We start from the raw sequence: 16,334 nt of genomic DNA on the forward strand, positions 1-16,334 counted from the left end.
CCAATGACAACACAATGGATCACAACAGAATACTGTCTAGTATAATGCTGGAGGATAAGCTTCGAAATACAGTGGCTGGAACAATGGACTCAAGCATACCAATGATCATGAAGATGGCGCAGGGCTGGGCAACATTTCATTCTGCTGTCCATGGGGTTGCCATGAGTCAGAGCTAACTTGACCCGACCTAACAACAACATACTCGGCTTTTGGTATTAATACCGCTTTGACTCACTGTACCAAGAGGTACTTTGTGAAACTTTTTCTACTGACTTTGTAGAGTGTATCAAAATAAGTTGTTCAATAAACCTTTCATGACACCTACAATGTGCAACACTCTGTGAACACAAAGCTGGTTATGATAGGGTTTAACCTCAAGAAATACAAATCTGGTAAGAAAAATAAGGCACTCATGTAATTAATTACAATATGAAGCATAGATGCTATGTAAGAATGTGGACACGGGGATTGTTTTCAGTGAAGGTGATCGTGGGAGGCTAGTGTTTTCAAGATTCTGTGTCTGTAAAATAAGTACAATGTCGAGCTCACCGGGTTATGGTAAATGCTAAATAAGATAATGTTCTTAAAGCGCTTACCACGGCACAGGGCACATGGCAAGCACTCATCAAATGGTGCTTTTATTGGGAGGGAGCATTTCAATTGGGTCTTGAAAGAAGGATAAGATTCTGAGAGGTGAAACTGAGGGCAAGAGTATGCTAAAAATAAGTGCAACTATGGCAAAATAAAAGAATCAGACACAAAAAATGGAGTGTGGCATCTTTCAAAAAATGTCTCCGAAACAGTGATCAATGCTAGGAGACTCTAGGTAACTTTGAGTTTCTTTATTCCACAATGCCTTTTTCAAAAGAGTTTGTATGTGTGAATTGGGGTGTGAGTTTATGTGTGCACATGCTTTTTAGAGGGTGGGCCTAATCCAGTTAGAGGTAGTTTTGCTCGATCAGCGTAAACGAAAGGAAACACAGTGTAAGCCATCTTTGCCACTTTAAAGCCAAATGGCCATTGAACTGAAGGGCTCACTTTATTTTTACCAGACGCCTTCACCCCACTATCGATCTGAAGATCACAAGCAGGCTTTGCCTGCATCTGGCACAGTCAGACAACAGCCATTCCAAAATCTTGCACATGCAAAATTTTTCCTCCCTAGCTGAAGCAAAGTGATGACATTTTGTAGGGCAAAACTAGACCTCTTGTTAAGAAATTGCTGGTTACCCTATTTCTACCCAAAAGGTGGAGAGCCTTTTTGCTAATTACCCTGATTTGCTCAAGAGAAGGCTTCACAGAGGTATCAGAATTTGAGCAAGACCTTCAAGAAGAAGCTCACATTCTGCAAGCATTCAGGCACTGAAATGTAAGGAAATTAAATTTGAAATCATTTTCATTCTTATGCTTCCCTGCAATTTGGCATAACGACATAAAAAACAGCAACATGGCAGGAACCATCCATGACCACGAAGCTTTACTCAATATATTATTTTAAATAATTGCCTAGAAACCATTCTGGGTTCCTGAGACTGTCTTCCAAGATTCTTTGGAATTTAGGATGTCTGGAAATCATATTTAGCCAAAGCTAGCTGCTCCATGAAGGTCTTTTTTGATATAGTGCATTTGAAGATACCACACCTGGAGAAAGTTAATAAAAGTGGCTATCTTAGCAGTGAGCTGTCAGCTGTCAACACTTTGCTTCTGAATCCATCTGTAGTGCTTAAAGGGTCATCCTTTGCACGCAGTCATGCTATTCAGGGCAGAGCAACTGGATTGGATTCTGAATTAAAGCACTCCTCCTGTTTGACCAGTAGGTGGCAGTTCCCAACAAAGGGAAACTAAGTTCACCAGGGGTTTTTGGAAGTTCCCTTTACATCCGCATTACTTTCCAGACCAGCCTCATTTTTGGCCTTACCCCTGAAACACAGAGCCCTCACCTGCAGTTTCAGGATTTATTCATGCTGGAAAAGGCCAAGAGAAAATCAAACCGAACATGTCCCCGCCTACCTGTCTATATTCCCCGTGAGGGTCCTTTGTTCCTACCCAAGAGCTCTTTCACGGCGGAGCCTTACCTCGTTGGAATGTGTTCTGTTTTGGTGCTTGGCGCGATCTGAGGCGTTGGAGAACGCTTTGTTGCAGCCCTCGTGCTCACAGACGTATGGTTTCTCTCCAGTGTGCGATCTCAAGTGGGTTTTCAAGTTTTCTAGTCTCGAGTAGGCCTTTGTACAACCTTCAAACTGAGGACAACAGGTAAATCGGGGTTACTCCACACAATAACAGATTATGCTTAACACCCCTGGAAAGATGATGAAAAACTGACGTTCTGAGGGTCGGCAGCTTTTCAAAACCAAATAACACAAGTCCACTGAAGTCTGCATTTATTGGGATTCAGATGTGGCTCAATGCAGTTCAAGATAAAGCACTTTCAGTGCTGGTAGAAGTCCTGAAGTTTTGTTTTTTGTTTTTTTTTTTAAATAGACCGCTCACCGCGGACAATGGGTTTCATTATCTGCTCATTGATCTCCTCGAATTCCCAGATTTCAGATTCAGCATGAAGTTCATTAATATGGCTTTGTGTCTATACAAAGACATGGAATTTGATCATGTTTGTAAAGAGCCTTTAAGATGTAAAGTACCAGGGCTAAGCAATGCCCAGTGTACCTCTGTAGGCACTTCCGTGGAGGACAGCTTAACTTTGCAGAAACCCCAGTCTGCAATAAGCAGTCTATAATATTCCATGGGGACCAGAGAGAAAAAAAGCAAGAGGGAAATGCTAAAACCACCTACAGAGATGGCCTTTTTAAAAAGACAACTCAAACTTTTTAAGTAGGAAGCTGGCACTTGTTGTGCCTTCCGAGTTCTTCGGTTCCATCAGCAATGTGCAGGGTGGCTGTGTCCTCATTTCTGGTGCCAGCAGGTGAGTCCTAGCTGCTGCCTGCCTGCTGTCCCCTCCTCAAAACTGTGCTGTCCAGTTCGGTAGCTACTAGCCACATGGGGCTATTTACATTTAAATTGAAACTAATTAAAATTAAATTAAATGTAAGAAATTAGTTCCTTGGTTGTACTAGCCATATTTCAAGTACTCAAGAGTCACACGTGGCCAGTAGCTACCAGGTTGGGTGGCGTAGATATAAAGACTTCTATCATCCCCGAAAGTTATTCTGATAGCATTCTCCAGAAGGCCTACCACTCTTCGGCTCCTGTCCCCTCCATTTCTGAAACCTTTCTTAAAACTCAGACGACGTTCCAGCCCTCCCCCTCCACCCTCTACCATTTAACCATACCTGCCCTGAGCTGGAGTCATCAGCATGGACAACCCTTAAAGATGTTGAAGGACTGACCCACAGTGTGAATCCTGATGCCCACTTGGGTGAGCTGACACCCTGAATCTGCTACCTACTGCCCACTTGGGTACTCACAGTGCATTTGTGAGGCTTCTCCCCCGTGTGTCTTCTCATATGCACTACCAACATATACTGGGCTTTGAAGGGCTTCTGCTCCCTTGAGCAATCCAGCCACCGGCACACGAATTCCTTCTTCTCACCATGGATATGGTCATTATTTATATGCTGGGGTTTGGAAAAACAGAAAGACAAAGTAGAAATGCATTACTCCTTTCTGAAGGCAACAGAAAGAAGTGCAAAAAATGCCTGATCTTAAGCTCAAAAAACTACATGTTAAATTTACCATATTATATAGATTTTTCATTTTAGGTAGTATGTTTCAAAGGCAACATTGATGGTTCAGTGGTAAAGTTCTCGCTTTCCATGTGGGAAACCTGGGTTCAATTCCTGGCTAACGCACTTCACGCACAGCCACCATCCGTCTGTCAGGGGAGGCTTTCTATGATGTTAGGATGCTGAACGAGTTTCAGCAAAGCTTCCAGACTAAGATGGACTTGGAAGAAAGGCTTGGCGATCTACTTCTAAAAATCAGCCAATGAAAACCCTATGGATCATAAAGGTTTAATCCACAACAGTTGATCATGGGCATGGTGAAGGGCCAGGCGGCATTTCATTCCGTTGTACATGGGGTTCCTGTAAATTGGGGGTCAACTGCAAGGCAGCTAACAACAACTAATATGGGTGGCACTATTTGGAGGAACCTTGAAAATGTATTGCATCGGGCATCTGAAGAGCAATAATTCAACACGCTTGAGTTATTTTACTAGCCAGTTGTGAAATGCCGTAAGCCACTTTTATCCTCTCTGGGCCTCCACTGTCTCCATCTGCCGAGTGGTGGTCAAGGCTAAAAGCCTGCAGAGGTGCTCTTCAGTTTTAAAGGTGTTTAGGTACTGGGTTAGCGCCTAGGTTCAGACTTACACAGACAAAACACACATGCATGAACATGCATGCATACAATTCTATAAGAAGCAAGAAAAACCAGCGGAGACACTTTTTCAAACCTAACTTTAGCTCATGGTAGTGGGAGCTCTTCTTGAATGAAAGTCACAGAGAAAAGAACTAGGTACAGAATAAAAGGACTATGTGATCTTCAGCAAATTATTTAGTCTCACAGCATTTAGTTTTCTTCGTGTATAAAATAAAGAGTATGGATTAGCTAGATTCTAAGGTCCTTCTGACTCTAAAATTCTATTAATTCCGTTTTTTAATGAAGATGAGTGTCCCACAATTGCTCATCAATGCAAACTTCTGGAATCATTTTTATATAATTCCTTGGATTAACATTAATACACCAAGTGCCCTAAAGTTAGGAGACACGAAAAACCTATAGGAGTTCCAGAGGAAATGATGCTTCTTTGCTGGGATCAAAATTAAGGTTAATTTCTATAAATGGCACATATGACTTAAGTGTCTTATTATGGATCATTGATGAAATTTGTGACCTAGGCTGATCCTGTTGTTTTTCATTCCCTGCTCACTCACAGTTTATTAGCCTTGATTTACGGCTTGGAGTCAGGATGGTGCAAATAGTTTACACACTCACTGCTAACCTAAAGGTTGGAGGTACGAGTCCATCCAGAGGCACCTTGGAAGAAAGGCCTGGCGATCTACTTCTGAAAAATCAGCCACGGAAAACCCTAAGGGAGCACATTCCTACTCTGACGCACATGGGGTCACCATGCGTCCGAGTCAACTCGACAGCAACTAATAGGTAGTAATTTAAGGCTTACACAAGTATTTTCTCAAATACCAACAGAAATACATCATTAAAAAATATGTGCAATAAGAAAGCTATGCTTCAGTCCCATGCGGTCTCTCAGGGGCCGAGAGTGACACTCCACCACCACCATCAGCAGTTCCCAATTACTCCACTAGGTGGCTTACTACTTTAGGGGAAAAACTAAACTTTTTTTTCACGCTGTTTCTAGAGTTTAAAACTGAATGAGAGCAGAGAAAGGAAATCATTATCCTTATTCACTCCCCTTCCCTTGAGCAGTTTCCGGAAAGCTTGAAGAGCAGAAAATAGAGTCAGTGGTAAGTCCTAGTGCACAAGAAGACAACCATGATCCTCTCAGAAATCCTGAAAACAAGGAAACCAAAAGGAGCTCTGGTGGCACAGTGGTTAAGTGTCTGGCTGTTAACCAAAATGTTGGCAGTCGGAATCCACCAGCTGCTCCTTGGAACCCCTATGATGCAGTTCTACTCTGTGCTGTAGGGTCACCCTGGGTTGGAATCGACTTGATGGCAACAGCTTTGGTTGGATTTTAGAGTCACAAGGGTAGAGGGAGGGAGGGAGGGAGAGGAGGAAGCGGAGAAGAGGAAGGACAAGTTAAAACTGGGAAACCAAATTACCATTTGTGGTGAACTGGTTCCTTGAGGCCAGTAACCACATCTCTTTAGTCTCATATTCTCAGCAACTAACGGTGTTGCTGGTACACTGCAGGCCCTTGGTAAAGAACTGAATTGATTTGACTAATGTGGCAAACCACACTACTGCAGGCAAGAGAAATTCTACTTTATGCTTTTGCTTATCTTAACTTCATTTTACTTAGCAACCCATACAACGTGAACTCAACGTAAAGGCATTTGATTCCTTTAAAATAATGTACTATCAAGAATTCAAAAGGGTTTGAAAGATATCCAGACACAAACCCTAGCTTGCTGGTGAAATAAAAGGTCTACACTGCCATCGCGACATTTCATTCTCTCCCTCGTATTTACAAGTACGAGCTGAGTGCTGCTCCACGCCAGGCCTTGTGCCGGGGAATAAGACAGACATGATTGCTGCCCTAAGGAAATTAAAGCCTACTGGGGGGAAATAGGTAATTACATAAATTACTATACAATTATAGTTGTGATAAGTGTTATGAAGGAAAATAACAGGGTTTTATGAAAACCTGTAACAAGGGGTCCTAAATCAATGCGGAGCATCAGAGATCAGGTTAATAGCCTCAAATGAAATGCACTGAAAGGAGGACCTGAAGGATGAGTGGGGCCCCACCATGTGTGTCTAGGTGTGCATGGCTGGAGGTGAGGGTCGGGGGTAGAGGGATACATTGCAGAGAGATGAAACAGGAGGGCCTGTGGCAGGACAAAAATTGGGGCCTTGGAGGCACAGGGCAAGGATCAGGAGTGGCAGGAGGAAAATGGTCAGGCAGACACAGGTGTCACTGTCACCGCTACTGTTTGACATGGTAAGGCCTGGGTTTTCTATGGATCCAGTGGGCACCACTGAAGCAGCTGAGCTAAGCCTAGCTTGCCAGGACCGCCTAAAAAAACTGAAATCGAACCAGTTGCCAGTGAGTCAGTTCCTTCTCATGGTGCCCCATGTGTGTCGGAGTAGAACTGTGCTCCACAGGATTTTCAATGGCGGCTGTGATCTTTCAAAAGTAGATCTCCAGGCCTTTCTCGTGAGGCATCTATGGGTGGATTCAAACCTCCAACCTTTTGGTTAGTAGCCAACTGCTTCAATGTTTGCACCACCCAGGGACTCCCCCCTAAAATGCAGTCATGGGGTCTGGTCTCAGCAGTAGGGACGTGGGGTGTGCCCCTAGAGAGAACTCTCATACACGCCAGGAGAGACCCTGCCCCTAGGAAGAGGGCATCAGGGCCAATCGGTGTTAGTCAGGGAAGCAAACAGGGACAGCCAATGAGGAAAGTCTCCAACGGAAGCTCTAACTGAAACCAGAGATGCTTGTCTCTCCTTTCCCTGCTTCCCCTTCCGACCCACTGCAGGAGCTACACCCAAGAAGGGTGCAGAGGGCTCCCTGAAGTGAGGATGACAAAGGAAGAGTTAAGAGACCACACAGGGCTCCTGTCTCAGCCCTGCCAGCTCCCTTCAGCTGTGTGCCTAGCTGGTGAAGTGGAGGGGAAGGCTTTGGATTGGATATAAGATCAGTGGCTGAAGCTAGATGGACTTTAGTAACCCACAGTGACTAGGGGTTATGGAATCTGCTTATGATTATGTTGGGTGATCTGCTACTTAGCAGAGAAGGGAGAATTGGCAAAGAGTTGATAAAGGCAGGGACTGGAAAAATCAAAGTCACTTCGTTTTTATACCTTGCCATGTTCATCTAGCTTTGCCTCTGGGATGATGTCTGAAAGTTCAAGCAGAGGATATCCAGAGCAGATCAGCCAGCACCACCACCCTAGTACAGCCTCCACGTGGGGAGAGAGGGGAAGGCACTTGCGCTCACCAGCTAAAGCAACTTCAGTTACAGAAAGGATAGCATCTTGGGAATCTCTTCTTTCTGCCCCATCAGAGTGAACCTGGGTCCCATCTACTACGCTTTTTTAATTTCCTGAGTTCCAACTTGGATTGAGACCATAAGTTACATTTCTTTCACAGGAGATTCTACAACCTAGGTGGGCAGGGACCTGTTCTACCTTATCTTTACAGGCCAGCTGCTGAGCACAAGGCATAATCAGTAACCATAAAGAAATACGGAGACAATGAAATTTAAATTTCCTATAATTTTTATGTGTAATGAAACATTATTCTTTAAAATATGTATTTTTTTCAACCATTTAACACTGTCAAAACCATTCCTAGCTCATGGGCTGTACAAAAACAAGTGGCGGGGCTGACTTGGCCCGTGGGCTGTAGTTTGCTAACCCTGAACTTTCTCTGTCAGGTTAACTCTCAAGCCTGAGAACGTAAAATTAGAAGCAGGTGCCAGAGAAAATAAAAGGCATAGGAAGGGATAGAAATCAGGCCCACGGACTAAAATGGGGGCCCAAAAGCGGACAGAGTCAGGCAAGACAAACTTTACCACTGGCATGACTTTCCAGGCCTGGGTTGAGGAAGCAGACATTCTTTTCTCATCAAAACCCAGAGCAGCTAAGAGTAACGCACAATGAATTCCTAACACTCAACGGCAGATCCATGTGAAGTTGGCCTGAGAGTCAATAGGCGTGTGTTTATTTGTGGTTTCAGTAAAAACTTGACATTGTAGCAGTAAAAACGTTCATCAAATAAATAAATAATTTAATTGGACGGAAAATAATGCATGATTAAATTCCAAACTAATCCAACACAAAGACATGCAATTTGCCAGAGGCCCAAGCACCAGAAAGAGATAGATGGTGTAAATTAAGACATCGTATGCCAACTCTCCCAGGGCAGCCATGCGAACTTTCCTTGTTTGAATAGACAGGGATTCTGGGACCAATCTCTCCAAAAGGCTGAGTCCACCCACTCAGCTTCCCAAGGAGTCCATTTGTTCCGTTTTCCAGTAGGGATTGTAAGTCTTTGCATCAGGGAACTAATAGCCAACAAAACAAACCTCTCAGAAGCCCATGGCAGAGCTACAAAGTTGATAGTTCACAACTGTAATCATGTCTGTAGCAAAATGAACCTGGACACAATGTTCCTAACTCTTCCACTTTCCATGGAGTTCTGGGAACTCAGAGAAGGCGGGAAAAGTCACTCTACTTAGCTTCTAAATGGAGGAGGGGGAAAGCGCTTATTTCTTTTAAGGGGTTCTCTTTTTGGAAGGCCAGCACTTAATGCCAACCAAGGACGTATGAGTGCTGCAGGAACAAAAGACAGAAAGGAAAATAGGGGTAAAGAAGCTCTTCTCTAATTAGCAGCAAAATGGAAGTCCACAATGGACTTCACAGAGCTCATCAGGGCCCTTTCTTTTTTAAAAAATTTTTTATTGTGCTTTAGGTGAAAGGAAACCCTGGTGGCATAGTAGTTAAGAGCTATGGCTGCTAACCAAAAGGTCGGCAGTTCGAATCCACCAGGTTGCTCCTTGGAAACTCTATGGGGCAGTTTTACTCTGTCATATAGGCTCGCTATGAGTTGGAATCCACTCGATGGCAAGTTTGTTTTTTGGTTTAGGTGAAAGTTGACAGAGCAAATTAGTTTCCTATTTGTGGGACATAAAGTGCTCCATGACATTGGTTGCATTCCCTATAGTGTGTCAGCACTCGCCCCATTTCTACCCTGACTTCCCCTTTTCCTTTCATCTGGTTTTTCTACCCTTTGTTATAGACTGAACTGTGTTCCCCAAAGGTGTGTTATCAATTTGGTTAGGTCATGATTCCCAGTATTATGTGATTGTCCACCATTTTGTCGTCTGATGTGATTTTCCTGTGTGTTGTCAATGCTACCTACCTCTATGCTGTTAATGAGGCAGGATTAGAGGCAGTTACATTAAGGAGTCAGGACTCAGTCTATTAGATTAGGTTGTATTTCGCGTCAATCTCTTTTGAGATATAAAAAGACAGCAGCAAGCAGAGAGACAGGGTGACCTACTACCACAAGAATGAAGAACCAGGAGGGGAGTATGTCCTTTAGACATGGGGTCCCTGTGCTGAGAAGCTCCCAGACCAGGGGAAGACTGTTGGCAAGGACCTTCCCCCAGAGCCAAAAGAGAGACAAAGCCTTCCCCTGGAGCTGGCACCCTGAATTCAGACTTCTAGCCTCCTAGGCTGAGAACAAATTTTTTTGTCAAAGTCATCCACTTGTGGTATTTCTGTCACGGCAGCCCTAGATAACCGAGACACCCTTCCTGCCTTCTCATCTTTGCTTTTGGGCAAATGTTGCCCTTTTCGTCTTGTATAATTTACTGTTCTAAGGAACACGGTCCTCTCAGGTTTTAGTATTATTTTATTGGCCTGTCTATTGTTTGGCTGAAAGATGGTCTTCAGGAATGGCTTCATTTTCAGGTCAGAAGGGTGTCCTTAGGGCCATAGTCTCGGCGGTTCCCCCAGACACTGTCAGACCCGTAAGTCTAGTCTTTTTTCTGAATGTGATTTTTTTGTTCTATATTTTTCTCCTGCTCTGTCAGGGACCCTCTGTCGTGATCTCAGTCAGAGTGGTCCGTAGTGATAGCCTGGCACCACCTAGTTCTTCTGGTCTTAAGGTCGTGTTCAGGGCCCTTTCTTTTGCTTCATTATTTCACTATGATTTGAGATCAGAAAGCTCTTCCTGGGTCTCTTCCTCACACTTCAGATGAAACTCACGCATGCGGTTAATCAAACCTGAGCGCTCACAGTTTTCCAAATAAACCTACTATTCAAGCGTTTCATAAACCTTGGAAGCTCACTCCTGCTGTCTTCCATCAGCCTCTCGTTCAGCCAGATTCTCCACCGGTTCCCACCCAGAAATCACAGGAGTTCTCCAGATGGGTAAGTATCCCCGTGCTGAGTGACTTCCTCAGAGGAGGTGCTGAGGCACCGTTCCAATGCGAGGCCACGGAAAATCTGTGTATCCCTGCTCAAACTCTGGCTTGGTGATACATTCACCAATAGACAAACACCTTGCTGATTCACAAGTCTGTTCACTCTTTAAATTAGCCAACTCCATAACATCAAGAAGGGAAATGCCTCCCACTGTTGTAATGAAAATGTTACCGCTATGCACACCTAAAAACAATGAAGGCAGGAAATGTAACACTTCAGACTCTCCAAAATTTCATATTGCTCCCCTGTGCGTATACATTACACGCTAGTCTTTCTGTCATTATCTACTATTTCTCAAATAACAAAGGGACTTTTTCACCAACTTAAAAGGCTTCTACAAAGTATGCTGCCAAGTTTTTCACAGTACAAGGTATACGGAAAAGCAGGATGGTCTTCAATATAATAGTGTAAAGTATAAATGATCTCTCTCTCACACACAAAAATCCACAGATACACACATACATGTTATTATCGCCTTAATGGAAAAGCTGGGGTCCCTGGGTGGGTAGCCCAGAGTTAGCATGCTCAGCTACTAGCCAAAAGGTTGGTGGTTCAAGTCCTCCCAGAGGCACCTCAAAAGAAAGGCCTGGCAATCTACTCCTAAAATGTCACAGCCATCGGAAATCCTACGGAGCAGATCTAACTCTGACACATGTGATTGCCATGGATGGGCGTTGATTTGATGCAGCTTGTTTTTCAATAGAAAAGCCAACAAGGGTTTGGAAAGTACCACATATCATATGTGAATATGCAAGAAAGTGGAACTAACTGCTTTATGATGCTTGAACTTCACTTAGTTCACTGGGGAGTCCCTGGCTGAATGCTGGAGGTCCTTATTCTACTCTCACTTTACTTCTGATTCACCCCTTTGCTACATTTCTCTGCAGCCTGGCCCACTAACTTGGTACTCTTTGATAACACGATGGTATTAGGAAAAGCAAGGAATAAGACCGAAACATTTCCTTCTCGGAATTTCAAACTGGAAATCTGATATTTTCTGAATCTTTTCACATTGCTTCTAGGTTAGCTCAGAAATAATGCTTGAGTTAATTAATACGTTTAACAGAATTAATCTGAAACTTCTAAAGATCTGCTGAGGAAAATACTAAGAAAACTTTCTACTTCAGCATAAGATGGGATATAAAAAATAATGAATAATTATTAATCCAAATTTTAAGACAGCTCAATTTTCAATTTGCTTCTTGAATTTCTGTTTATAAATGCGATTTTCTGTTGACTTTGTAGTCCAGAGATATTTCTGAAAGGGAGAGCGTGGGAAAATGACTTAGAATCTTGTAAAAATGACATTATATTATAACTGATTTGGATACGAAAAAGACAGAAGTAGAAATCCCAATAGCAATTCCACTCCTAGGAATATATTCTAGAGAAATAAGAGCTGTCACACGAACAGACATATGCACACTGATGTTCACTGCAGCACTATTCACAATAGCAAAAAGATGGAAACAACCTAAGTGCCCATCAACAGATGAATGGATAAACAAATTATGGTTCATACACACAATGGAATACTACGCAATGATAAAGAACAATGATGAATCTGCCAAACATCTCACCATATGGATGAATCTGGAGGGCATTATGCTGAGTGAAGTAGGTCAGTCACAAAAGGATAAATAATGTGTAAGACCACTATTATAAGAATTCAAGAAAACATTTACACACAGGAAAAAATTCTTTGATGGTTACGAGGGTGGGAAGAGAGGGGGAGGGGAAATCATTAACTAGATAGTAGACAAGTGTCAACTCTGATGAAGGGAAAGACGACGCACAATATAGAGGAAGTCAGAACAACTTGACCAAGGCAAAGGATAGAAGTTTCCTAAACACATCCAACAATTTGAGAGACCAAGTTGCTGGGGCTGAGGGCTGGGGACCACAGTCTCGAGGGACATCTAGGTCAACTGGCATAGCACAGCTCATAAAGAAAATGTTCTACATCTTACTTTGGTGAGTAGCGTCTGGGGCCTTAAAAGGTTGTGAAAGGCCATCTAAGATACATCTATTGGTTCCCATCCCGTCTGGAGCAAAGGAGAATGAAGAAAACCAACTATGCCAGAAAAGTACTAACCCAAAGGACCACATCAACCAGAACTTCCACTAGCCTGAGCCCAAAAAACTAAATGGTGCCTGGCTACTACCACTGACTGCTCAAACAGGGATCGCAACAGAGAGTTTTGTACAGAGCGGGAGAAAAGTGTAGAACAAAACTCAAATTCATGAAAAAAGATCAGACTTATTGGCCTGACAGAGACTGGAGGGACCCTTGCGACTATGGTGCCCAGATATTATGCTAACTTAGAACTGAAACCACTGCCAAAGCCTACTCGTCAGGCAAAGATTAGACAGGCCTATAAAATAAATAATAACACGTGAGGAACATGCTTCTTAGGTCATTCAAGCATATGAGACCAAATGGGTAACTCCTGCTCAAAGGCCAGACAAAAAGGAAGGAAGGGACAGAAAAACTGGAGAAATGGACATGGGGAGCCCCTGGGTGGAAAGGGGGAGAGTGCTGTCAGGTTGTGGGGATTACAACCAATGTCACAAAACAATATGTGCACAAATTTTTCAATGAGAAACTAACTTGAGCTGTAAACTTTCACCTAAAGCACAATTTTAAAAAAGGGTATCTATAAATAATGGCTATAAACAACAGAAATAAGTTTAAGACTACTGAATACAGTAAAAGATATTGTCAGGTTAAAAAAAAAAAAAAAAAAGGATTTCGGATAGACATGAAAATGCTTTGTTAGAAAAAAATTCTCTATCAAGAATCCCCCAAAACTTTCCACCTGAAATAAGACACCTAACTGTGTTTTGTGCATTATTTGATACATGCAACATTTTTGAAAGGTTTTATAACTGTCACACTGTGAATTATATTAAAGACACTTTGTGATTAGATTCCTAAAGCCTTTTCTAGCAGATAGAAAAGAGCATGAACCACGGACTATCACAGCTGAAAGGGGCCTTATATATCAAAATGCATTTTAATTTTAGATAAATAAAATAATTTGTTTTGCTGGCACCCATCAATCTTCCCAACAGAGTATTTAAAAAGCTGTAACAGCTTGCTGGTGAAGGGATTCTCCTGGAGACTTCACAAAATGACTCTTTTCATTCCAGCTGGTTAATAAATATATCAAAGTATCTTTCAGTATTCTGATATAACTATAAATATACAAAGAAAAACATCAAAAGGACTTAAGACACTGGGTACAAAACAGTATTCTCTTCATAAAAATAAACATTTTCCTGTTTCCAATTTGTGAATTTTAAAAATTAAGGGTAAGATGAAACAAAAATACCCTTCTTAGTTAAAAATAAATAAGTGGATTCCATCAGACAGTTTTTCAAATTCTGTTTGTAAATGCCAATATGTTACATAACTGTTTTCTTTTATATGCAAGAAAGACAAAGTTCTCTAAGAAAGTAAGTGTCTTGTCTGGATAAAAGGTTTCACAATACTGGGTTTAGAGGAAGGAAATTAACTTAAATTCCACTGTTGTGGCCACTGTGGATGTTGAATGCCTTCCAACCTAGGGGGCTCATCTTGCAGCACTGTACTGGACAATATCCTTTTGTGATCCATAGGTTTTCACTGGCTGGTTTTCTAGAGTGGATCATTAGCTCTTTCTTCCTAGTCTGTCTTAGTCTGGAAACCTGTCCGCTCTGGGTGGCCCTGCTGGTACTTGTAGCATTCAAGCCACCACATTAAGCAAACTGACAGACGGGTGGTAGATTTTAGAGTTAGACATTGTGAATTTATAACTGCTAATTCATCGGAATGCTGCTGACAACAGATGTGGAGGCCTGGACTGTCTCCTCCTCTTGGACCTCTACTTTTCACTAGTCGGAGAAGAACACTAGAACATTTTTTTCTGTTGCTGTCTCTCTCTCCTTCCCTCTTCCTTCTTTTCTCCCTTTTTTCTCTTCCTCCTTTCTCTCTCCTTCTCTCCTCCCCCCTTCCTTCCTTTTAGCCTGTCTTTCTTGGCCTTCTTATCCTTTCTCATTCCCTTGTCCCCATCACACCACACCATCTCATATTCATCACCCACTGAGAATTCTAAAGGACAAAGACGACTGCAGCTATTTTAGATGAAAATTTAAAGAAGTAAACTCAATACTACTAGAATGGACATAGAAGAAAACCTCTCTAAGCCTTTTTTCACTTATGGAATGATAAACTGTGTGTACCCAAAAGCCAAACAAATATGTGAAAAGAGAAAGATACAATTACATAGATATTTCCAGCATCTCAAGTTCCCATATCTCCTCCAGATATTTCTTCATCCAGATACAGAAGATAAATGGAATTCTGTCATATCAGACTGTGTAAGGATTATTAAGGTATGTTACTCTATTAGCAGCTCCTCATGGAGGTTTGCATTCTAAAAGTTGTTCTTGAGACTTGAATATCATATAGGAATTAATTTGGTTTTGCTTTCTTTGGAATGAAGTACTGATACATGCTACATGGATTAACCCTGAAAGCATTATGCTAAGTGAAAGAAGCCAGTCATAAAAGACCACATATTCTATGATTCCACTTTTTTCCAGAAGAGGAAATCTATAGACAGAAAGTAGATTAGTGGTTGCCTAGAAACCCTGGTGGGGTAGCGGTCAAGTACTATGACTGCTAACAAAGGGTCGGCAGTTTGAATCCACCAGGAGCTCTTTGGAAACTGTATGGGACAGTTCTACTCTGTCCTAGAGGGTTGCTATGAGTCAGAATCAACTCAACGCCACTGGGTTTGATTTTTGGTTTTTTAGGGATTGGAGTGGGAGGGTGATAAACTGGGATGTGATGGCTATTAAGTATGGGATTTTTTTAATGGGGTTCACCCCATAAAATGTTCTAAAATTATACTGCAATGATGATTGTACAACTCCATGAGTATACTGAAAACCACTGAACTGTACACTTTAAATGGTGAATTGTATGGTTTTACTGGGTTTGGGTATGGTATGTGAATTATATCTCAATAAAGCGGTTCCCAAAACAAAAGAAAAACTTAAACTATACTGGTAGCTGGACTCTAGAACAGAGGAGAGAGAGAGAGACACTGTGTGTGTGTGTGTGTGTGTGTGTGTGTGTGTGTGTGTATCCTTAGACAGAGGAGGCGTGGGACCTAGGCAAATGATTTTTCATAGGGTTTCTGATTTTAGCTCTAGCCTTCTTCAAAGAGGGAGATGCGGTAAAAGCCCCACCTGCCTTTTCCTCATAGGCTTCTAGACTGAGAAGATTGGCAAGTCCAGGGGTTCCAGGAAAGGTGGCGATAAATTGCAACCTCTCCAAAGATCAAACGAATTAGTCACTCAAATGTATGGACCATTCCCATGAATCCAATGTATCTGGAAAGACTTGTCTTCCATAAGGACTGTGTATATCTCCACATAAGAGATTTCAAAAGCTAAATTGTGTCCCAGAGTATTAAAATCCTTCCACCATCTGATTGTGGATTTCTGCCACAAACAGGAAGGAGAGTTAACGGGTAGTTTCTCTGTATAGTAATAACACTAACTAGTATCAGCAGTTACACTCTTCAATTTCTTTTCAAAATTCTTTCTTTTGTTATAAAATTTTAAAATGAAGGCTTCACTTTTAATTTTAAAGTACTTAATACTTAGACACACACACACAATGCTTAGTCCTGAGACCACTAAACCAGTAGCCTTCGAGTTGATCTGACTCATGGCGACCTCACG

The 16,334-nt window shown here is 42.1% G+C and overlaps 1 protein-coding gene across 3 annotated transcripts in view; it reads right to left on the reverse strand.

The window, feature by feature from the left end:
• Nucleotides 1-16,334, reverse strand: part of GLI3 (GLI family zinc finger 3) — a 346,018-nt gene that overhangs the window by 12,950 nt on the left and 316,734 nt on the right. For all 3 annotated transcript variants that reach the window (XM_049893966.1, XM_049893964.1, XM_049893965.1), the window contains 2 exons: nt 3,423-3,572; nt 2,076-2,240 (listed from right to left, as the gene is read on the reverse strand). In XM_049893966.1, coding sequence (XP_049749923.1) covers nt 2,076-2,240; nt 3,423-3,572 — 315 coding nt within the window. The remainder of the gene's footprint in view (nt 1-2,075; nt 2,241-3,422; nt 3,573-16,334) is intronic.

This window comes from Elephas maximus, chromosome 8 (genome assembly GCF_024166365.1).
Source record: "Elephas maximus indicus isolate mEleMax1 chromosome 8, mEleMax1 primary haplotype, whole genome shotgun sequence".
Taxonomy (NCBI): Eukaryota; Metazoa; Chordata; class Mammalia; order Proboscidea; family Elephantidae; genus Elephas; species Elephas maximus.